The 9,559-nt window shown below is 38.1% G+C and overlaps 1 protein-coding gene across 3 annotated transcripts; it reads right to left on the bottom strand.

The window, feature by feature from the left end:
* Window positions 1-791: 791 nt before the first annotated feature.
* On the bottom strand, window positions 792-9,417 carry LOC109639379 (granulocyte colony-stimulating factor receptor-like). 3 transcript variants are annotated; one of them, XM_020102804.2, is made up of 15 exons: window positions 8,885-9,417; window positions 8,447-8,545; window positions 6,324-6,471; window positions 6,053-6,201; window positions 5,699-5,841; window positions 5,461-5,599; window positions 4,821-4,897; window positions 4,471-4,708; window positions 4,148-4,342; window positions 3,903-4,007; window positions 3,675-3,809; window positions 2,786-2,947; window positions 2,647-2,707; window positions 2,251-2,365; window positions 792-1,488 (listed from the first exon to the last, which is right to left on the bottom strand). In XM_020102804.2, the coding sequence occupies exons 2-15, from the start codon at window positions 8,517-8,519 to the stop codon at window positions 1,096-1,098; spliced, it is 2,133 nt and encodes a 710-aa protein (XP_019958363.2). In that variant the 5' UTR covers window positions 8,520-8,545; window positions 8,885-9,417; the 3' UTR covers window positions 792-1,095. The 3 variants fall into 3 exon arrangements, with proteins under 3 accessions (XP_019958363.2, XP_069380621.1, XP_019958364.2); XM_069524520.1 differs by having other exon boundaries at window positions 3,675-4,007; window positions 8,885-9,371; XM_020102805.2 differs by lacking the exon at window positions 3,675-3,809 and having other exon boundaries at window positions 8,885-9,371.
* Between the last annotated feature and the right edge of the window lie 142 nt (window positions 9,418-9,559).

Raw genomic sequence — 9,559 nt, 5'->3', positions numbered from 1 at the left:
TTTTTTTTTTTTTTTTTTTTTTTGCCTTCACATTTACACACTAAACAAAATCAGTTTAGATCCATAAACAAACCACAAATAAGAATCTAACGTTTGAATGAAATGCCTGGAAATGTTTTCTTTTATAATTCGAATCTCCGCAGGATGTTTTTTATATTATGACTGTATAATGTTTTATATAATAATCTGAAAGTTTCTGATTATTTGCAACATATGCGGAACACGCCTTATCAAGACATTCCAGACATAACTTTTTAAGATTATAATAAAACTTAAATGCATTTGGTTAATTTTTTTGTGACCTCGACTGATGTTCAGGTGGGGTTTTTTTTCTTTGTGGTTGGTTTGTCTGATAACACGACTGCATGAAATGTCCTCAACTGATTTGCACCAAACCTTGTTGAGTGATGTTGAATGAGCCAAAGAAAACTAATTAAATAAAGTATAAGATAAAATTTAATAAGACCATCCTCTATTAGTCCCATACATTTGCATGATGGATCTTTACATAAATAACAAAACTGTATTTTTCGGTGTTGAGGTCTATGGGATGATCACACTACTTTCTTTTTCCTGGACAGACATAGGACTGTTTGGTTGGCAGGTCAATGCGATCTACTGAGCGCCATTCCAGAAATATTATATTCACATTTTGATGATCATATCATTTAAAATGGGCCATCTTTAAAACCTGCATCATGCATACTTAAGTATATTAGGGTTCCTGCCAGGATTAATATGTGGATTTGTTTTAGTTATAATATATAATTCACTGCACACCCACCACATTGTCTGTTTGTAGAAACATTTTTATAATTTCTGCCTCTTAAAAAAACATATTTTGGCTTTTTATTCTCACAACCAGACTCAAGACAAAGACAAAATGGGGAACTACACATATTGTAACTGAAACAGGAAACCAACATGATGATTAAATCATGAATCAAATATCAGAATAAACATGTCCAGCCTCCAGGGTCCTGCAGAGGAAGGCTATAGAAACCTGCCCAGAGGTCATCATCTAAAAATGTAATTTCAGCATTATAATAAAAACACATTTGAGGTAAATGTCCACTGAGCAATATGGACACATCATCAAACTTCCAGTACTTCCAAAGCAGTGGGCATGAAGTGCTTTTCATAACCTGATGTAAACTGGTCTTCCTCTGATGAGCTCCAACAATCATCCTTGTCCTTCTCTCTGTCCCTCTCCTCATCAGAGTCGACCATCTTGCTGTACTCCTCTCGTCCATATCTGCGGTCTGTCCTGCCACCCTCCCCTGTGACAGCATCCTTGCTCTGCTCATCTTGGCCGTTCATTCGTGAAATCCCATCTCTCCCCAATGGCCCAGTGAACTCATCTTGGTCTGAGGTCTCCTTTGGGGTGGACCTCAAAGCATCAGGCAGGATTTTAACAACCTCCAGAACAGAGATATTGGGAAGTGGCTCGTGGATGGGTATGCAGATCAAAGCAAATGGGTCATTAATCTACGGGAAGATCACACACACCAGTGTTTCCAATTAGTTACCTAGACTGTGGCAGCCTGCAAGTTTCAAAAAGGACCAAAAATACTTTTACACTTAAAATGTTTCCCACACATTAAACTATTTATATCAATCGACTGTCCCTTGGTTTTACTCAAGGTTTCTGCAGGTTTTAACAAGTGAAATGCAATGACTTTTTTTTAAAACAAGATAAATACAACTAAAGATCAATGTCAAGCACAACAGAAGAAGAAGTAGAGATTAACCTTTAAAACTATTCATAGTCTTTCCCACAGCCAAGCCTAATGTGCTGCGATAAACTCTGATGTTTGTATCAGTTTTGAGTTCCATATTAGTCTTATTTGTTTTATTACAGCGTGCTAATATCTGTTACATATTTTTAAGTTTGACCGAAGTATATTTAAATGAACATTAACACAATTAAGACATTCCTTAAATGTATTTTATATGCAGTGTTTAGGGACATAAATTCAGTTGATAACATTTTAGCCTTTTTTACTTTTTAAGAACCTAACGAAACCCTGTTATATCTATTTCTATACTACTTTGAATGGGTAACCCCCCCCCATAAGATTTTGCCACTATTTGTAAACACATATTAGGAAACAGGACTTCACTACATCAGGATAAGCCATAACGAGTAGAAAAACAAAAATAATGGCATTATTCAGGCTCGACATTCAGTGTGAACTCTGTTCTCATTAAACAAGGCTCAAAGAGAAATCATTTCTATCAGTTTCTCACCTGGTGCTTCATCCCTCTGAAGATGTGGCTGTTGCGGGGATCTGGCACTTTCTCATTGAACAAATAAGCCACCCATGGACACATTTTGTTCAGTGCTACATACAAAAAAGTAAGACTGAAAAAAATAAAAATTAAAAAGAGGCATAAGACAGAGACTTCAGAATCTCAACTTCCACACCGTGTTAAAGATTAACTAAGGAAAAACATGCACTTTAATATATTCCTTAGTTTAATGTTCACATCAATATTTCATAGACATGATTAGTGAAGTCCAGTTAGAGCAACCTAATGCTTTATTGTTTGTTCAAATATTTTCACTGTTTCTATAGATTTGTTGAACAACAATAAATTATTTTGTGATAGTCAATATGTATTTACTAACAAAGAGAAACTCACCAGAATAACACAAGACATATAACCACAAACATTAGTAGAAGCAGCTTGAGTATTAAATAATCTGAAATAAGAGAAAGAAATTGGATGAGATTTTAACCAATGCATGTTTCAATGTGACTAATGTGATGTGATGCAGTACCATCATTTTCCCTCTGTTGAGTTTTGAACGTTGTGGTGGCATTTGCTCCGGGCCCGGCCTTGTTCATAGCTCTTATCCACACCTCATAATCCTGACCTGGACTCAGATGCTTCAGTTTAAAAGTCTCATTTTGACTCTTTGGGGATGCACTCACATTGTTCACTAGGAGAAACAAAGAGTTTGGAGTAAGGTCAATTATTTAGAGAAGAGCTGGCAGAGACACAAACCATTCCCATTTCTTCAGTTTGCAAAACACTCAGATCGTTTCTGTCTTTTATACAATAATAATATATGTATTCATTAAAATATCAAAGATATGAACACTGCTATCTTGCACATTTGGAGCCAGGGTCTAGTGATCAAGGGATGGAGCTTCAGTAGAGAGGTTCCGCCTATACACACACAACAAGCTACTAATTAAAAGCAAACTAAATGGAAAAATGAGCACATAGACACACATTATATATATGATCTACCTAAAATGATAGAAACTATTTTCAGAATCATTTATAGGACTTGTATTTTGACTTTTAAGTTTGGTCAACAAACAGACATTAACATGAAGGAGGCGGGATTTATGACCTATTATGTAGCCAGCCACAAAGTGTTGAGCAAGATGCTTTGGGTTCACTTTTAGGAAACTCTCATGTTGCGCATTTTTATTTACAATCTATGAGAAATATCCTCTGGAGACCAAAACGTACCAACATTGCCATCCATAGACCCACTAATGTGGCTAAAATAATCCAAGACAAATATAGTTTAACAGTTCCCAAGAATTTCTTTACAAATTACTTATAATAAATTAATTACAGAAATTAATTATAGAATTAAATAAATTATAGCAATTAAATGATTGCAATATACTGTAAACTGTTACAGTATTTACCGTTTTCTTTGCCTAAACCTATTTGGTAGTACTGGATCACCCCATTCTGCTTGGATAATGGAACAGCCGACCAAAACAGGGTCACCCAAGTGTCACCGATAGATAATGCCTGAAACGATGGCGGACTGGAGGGAACTGAAAAGTGATTGAGAAAGGGACACGAAAGTTTGAGGAGAGATGAGCGTTCAGATTTAGCACAGGGAAACAGAGCCCAAGACAAATACGTACTTCCTTCATGAGAATATCCAATGACTGATGAAAGGTGACGGACTGTCATGCTGTGGGATATTGAGAACAGTGACACTTGGAAGGGAGTATACTTGTTAAATTGACCTGTAGGTGGAGACACACACCAGAGTAAAAAAGTCACTTTAAAAATAGCAAACAAAGGTTCAGTCTTCATGTAAAACAACAGAGAGAATATTAAGCTCAAAATGTAGTTATCAATATAAAAAGATCATAATGAAACACACCTTCAAAAAACACTGTGGTCTGGCTATTGGTCACTTTGACCCAATCGAATCCTTTGCCTAGAGGTGACCCCACTTGTTTGTACTGCACCACATATTCCTTCAGTTTATAGAGGGGCTTCGAGGGCAGATCCCAGGTAACAGTGAGGTTCGCTTCATTCATCTTGAGGTTTAATGTTTTTACATCTTCATCTTTACCTAAGCAAGAGACAAATGCTTTGTTAGTTTGTATAATTATTTTAGCACCAGGTTTCAAAGAGAATGGGACTTAAGACTCTTCTGAACTGCCTTCCCACCCCCCATCATAAAATCTGGGAGACAAATACCTGGTGTTGGCATAGCTACATGAGATGGAGCTGTGGCACCATGAGAGTTGAGGGCTGATGCACTGACTGATGATACATTCTTTAGAGAGTGGTTAAGGTGGCACTGTGTCTCATTGCACCACAGCAGGTCTCTTGGCTCAGCTGTAGACACATTCAACAGTATCCATGTAGAATTATTGTAAAACAGTTTAACTTCATATCCCACAATGACACCGCATGCCTGGGATAAAGGAAGCATCTGGATGGATAAAGAACAGTAGAAGATAGCAATTGGTGAGAGTGCAAAAAGTGACATTCCAGTTACTTATTCTACTCAGAGAATAATGATTGTGGATAATTTGTTTACCTACCTTCCAGGTTAGAGTACAGTTGAAGCTTGCAGGGAATAGCCCACAGTCCATCCATATATCCAATTTGCCTTTAGGGGCTGAATGACGTAAGACATTTTGTTTGAGGAAAAAAGTCACCATGAATTGCCATGTGTTAATTCAGATAAGCAGAGCCAGGATAGATGATTTCCCCTCTCTCCTGTCTTTATGCTAAACTAACTGGCTGCTGGCTCCAGCTTAGTATTTATCGTAGTTGTTTATTTATCTGTGTGTCTGTCAGCAGTATTACAAAAAGACTACTGGACCAATTTTCATGTAACTTGATGGAAGGGCCAAGGAGCAATCCACTTTTGGAGCATATTTGACCAAGGGGGTAGATCTAGGATTTTTTTTCACTTTTTAAAACATTGCTGTGCTAATCCACATAATGATTTGGACTCTGTGTATAAAAATATGTATATTTACGGTGTTTATTATTCAGTTACTGTATGGTAACAAATAGAGCTACAGGAACTAGCAACAACTACCAATGTGCAGCTAACATAATGAGGATTTAGTACAAGCAGTTTGGCATATCTCTCATAGCTACAGATATATCAAGAACAATTTTGAAGTGGATCCAAATAGAGTGTTATCAACTTGGAAACACATGAGGACTCACCCTTTGCTGCACTCAAGCTGTGGCTTGTACTCCAGTTACTTTTTAACCCTATGCTACATGCACAACGAACGTGAAATTCATAGACTGTGCAAGGCAGGGGGTTGTCAAGTGTATAGGTGTGAAGGTATCCATCCTCATGCTGTGTTGAAGGTGGAAAAGAGCTTAAGCTTGCATTTAATTGTGATGGCATTGGTCAAAGAAAGGGAAAGATGCATATCAAAATATTAGGAAAAGACACCTTAAGCCAAACTTGGTTTCCCTTAACCCAATATTGGACTTCACAGGTTTCCATGGAGAGATCCAGCTCAGCACAGAAGGAATGCCACTCAATCACTAATGGCTCCTGCGGTTTCAGTGCGATAATAGGAGGGGGGGGCTTGACTGGAGACAGAAAAACATGTAAAAACAATGTTATTCGAAAATATCATATGAATCAGATTTTAATTAATTAATTCAAAGTCACTATAATTTGTTTTACATTGAAATAAATTATTTTGATTCTGCTTGTTAGAGAGACATTAACTTTGGTTGTGTTGTCTGTATTCATGAATAAGAAGGATCCTAAAAGTAATAGAAGAAAAAACAGACTCACTGATATCTGCTGTGTTGAACTCTTTGCCCTCAGATTTGGCAGAACCATGCTTGTTCTGAGCCTCGACCCAAACTCGAAGTTGTCCGTGGTTGAGGAAGTGTTCACGATAGATAACTGCTGAGTTGTTCAGGCTGGTCACATACCCCTGCCTGGACAACAGAAAATGACAAATGGAGTAATACAAAAACATTACACAATACTGTAATTCAGATTACTGTCATCAAACCTATTATGATGTCAAATGGTTAAGCAATGTTATGGGTGGAATTACTCGCTGTTTGTTGGCTCCCAGTGCAGGCTGTAGCTGGTGTTTCTCTGAGGGTCCGGTTCTGGACCCCAAATACAGTGGATATCTGCACTGCAGCTTTTCTCATCACATGGCTTAAAGCACTCAAGATCAGAGGGAGGAGCAGGAGGACCTAAATGAGACATGAAGATGATCTTGTAACAAAAGCCGTTTCATCAAAGACTGAGCATTATAATTTCACAACATTAGGATTTATAGATTGTTGCTTTAGACTCTGTTTGTTTCAGGTGGGTGTAACTAGTATACTTCACTTTGTTGAAGAGGTTTTTATTTCCTATTGTACAAACCATCCACTGGCTCACATAGTAGAACAAAAAGCAGTGAGGTCTTGGGCAGTGGCATACTAAAATGTTCAAATCTAGAAAACACATTTGTTACTGCAAGCAAAGACACTGACACTTCCTGGGTATTAAGAGCCATAAAAAATAACATAAAGTCTAAGATGAAACACTGGTGAAACTAAAGGACCTTAACAAACAGCAACATGCAAAATCTCTCTAAACCAAATAAAATATTTTAGGCCAATTTGTCTTCAACAGTTTTATTTGAGCAAATGCACTGTATATTTTTCTGGAGATTAATTTATGTAATAGCAAAGAATGAAAAAAAAAAGAGCTAAAAAGCAACAGATAGAAGTAACCACATTCCTTGAAGCCCACATACTTTTAAGTCACAAGACCATCACCTTCACCCATTTCTCATAAGCCTGTAGACTTCCTGTGGTGCTCAATACCTGCATGCAACGCGTTGCAGCGAAGCACATGGTCGCAGGCATTAACAGGAACTGAACACTTATTTCAGGTTTCAAATGACTGCACAGCACTGTTGTATCACCACTTCCTCTTCTGTGTCAACAATGTTGTTAAAATCACACAGTGTCAGTCTACAAATAAGATAGCACAGCAGGAGTGTGACCTGCATATTGTGGCATTCTTTATCAAAAATACGTTTTTCTTGGTGTAATGGCCTCAGCGTATGCAGAGAACACGTCCTGCACATAAAACACTCACCACAGTGCTTTGAAACACAACCATCCTTTGTGTCCACATAGAACGTCATAGAACATCTGAAGTTTATGTTACTGGAGAGTTGTTTATTAGTGCAGGTATACCATGGAGTTAACTTGTGGAATGAAAATGCACATTTAATGGATTCCACAGTGTCAATGTTCATGTACAAAAAGAGACAGAGAAATGCTCTGCTATTCAAACATGTGATTTAAATAATAATGAGCTCCCTCAGAATTTCTTATTCATACTGTAAAAATGGCATTTATTCTTCTCTCTGATTTGTTTTTCAACTGTAACATTATCCTAATTTATTTCCAATATTTCAGTTTGTAGTTTTCATATAAACAGTTAGCCTACTAGTTTCGTGTGGTAGAGCCCAGTAATGATTTATGGCTTACTTTCATAATTTAACTTGTGTATTTTGTATTTATGTAGTATCAAATTAGGGCTGGTCTAAAAATTAAACAAGAATAAAAAAAGACACATCAGTCAATATCAAAAATTCAATAATGAAAAATGTCATATTCTAATTTTCCTTTAGGTTTTAAACTAATATTGTCGCTCTTGAGTAAAGGCTGTTGTTTTAATCTCTACCTTGCAGGCAGAGAATGACATCCACTTGTTAAAGAGCAAAACATTTGACAAATCGTAGGTACATCAATGATCTGAGGCTTATACCTCCTCATGGTGCTTACACTATGCATGAGCATTATATAATATATATTAGAGATTTCTTATATTGCTATTGATGAAAAAGATATTGCCTTAATTTCAATATTGCTATATTGTCCAGCTTTTTGTGAAATAAACAAAACAAACTATATAGGTAGATTACAATTGACTTGTGGGCACCATTATTGAACTAGTTACTAACTAGTATGTTAGCTTACTGAGCAAAGTAATAATAATAAAACGTTTCAATTGTGTCACACTTTAAATAGACTTTCAGAGAAAAAGATAAAAACAAAAGTAAGAAGCATAAAACATTTGTAGAGGACAAACAGGATAAATGGTAATATTTCTCTCTGAACACGCACACACACACACGCACACACGTTCATCCTCGGTAAAGTCTACCTGTTGCAGCTAAAGGAGTCTGTACATGGACCAGCAGGATGGACAGAACCCACCTCCCCCTGAGAGTGGCCATCACATTTGGATCCAGACCTGTGGCGTCTGTGAAAACACACACACACACATGAAGTTAACGTATGTGCTAACACACACAGACGCTTCGGACTGCAGCAGCTTCATTTGTGGATTTCATACACAGCTTCAGTTTGTTACACACACACACACACACACACACACACAGACTGAGTCACATTCAAACTCTGGGAGCAAAACTTCCACTAGACTGTGAATGCGACATAACTGTGGTCCCAGTAAACAGCCCGCGTGACGGCGGAAGCTTCCACCGCTGGTTCCTGATTAAAGCTCTTTCTCAAACTGAAAGGAGCTCCTGGTTGTTGCTCTGTGTTCGGAGCTAACTGGTGTGAGCTGTGGAGCATTTACCTCGTTAGGAGAGGCACTGCGCTGCCTCGGGTTCATCCTGTATCCCTGAAGCTTGTTTTGAAGTCAGGCCAAAGTATCCGGTGTGCCAAAAGCCCCACCCATTACCTGTCACGTGGGATCCCGCAACACGCGTACACACACACAAGTTCGCGCAGCTTGCCTTCTGAGGACTCTGCACTAACTTCCATGTCTGACCCCTTAGAGGGATAGTTTCCCCCAAAAAATGAAAATCCGCTCGTCATCTACTCACCACTATACCGACGGAGGGGCACCTTTATGCTGCACACACATTTTTAAGTCTGACCTGTGCAATATTCCTCTGTCTGTGCGATATAAACGCTCATGTGCAATTCATTCACTGTAAATATCCTCAAACTACATATATGTGTTCCAGTCTTGACACTGTATACACTAGTTTAATTACATTCATATGTTTCTACCCCTAACCCTATTCAAGGGTGCACGGCAGCATCGCTTCATATCTGCTGTCACTGCTGAGTGTCGCTGATAGCGTCACTTGCCCCTTGGGCGAGAGCGTAGAGGCACGCGCTTGTGCAGTGTGTGTACGCGCCCATTTAGGCTAAAAACATGCCAGCGCTTACGGACACAAAGCCTAGTTTATGCTTCTGCGTCACGTCGAAACCACAAGAGCAGTACGCTGACGTTTTATGTTGT

This window comes from Paralichthys olivaceus, chromosome 5 (assembly GCF_024713975.1).
Source record: "Paralichthys olivaceus isolate ysfri-2021 chromosome 5, ASM2471397v2, whole genome shotgun sequence".
NCBI classification, from domain to species: domain Eukaryota; kingdom Metazoa; phylum Chordata; class Actinopteri; order Pleuronectiformes; family Paralichthyidae; genus Paralichthys; species Paralichthys olivaceus.
Note: the sequence above shows the minus strand (reverse complement) of the source record. Positions and strands in the feature narration are given on the sequence as shown.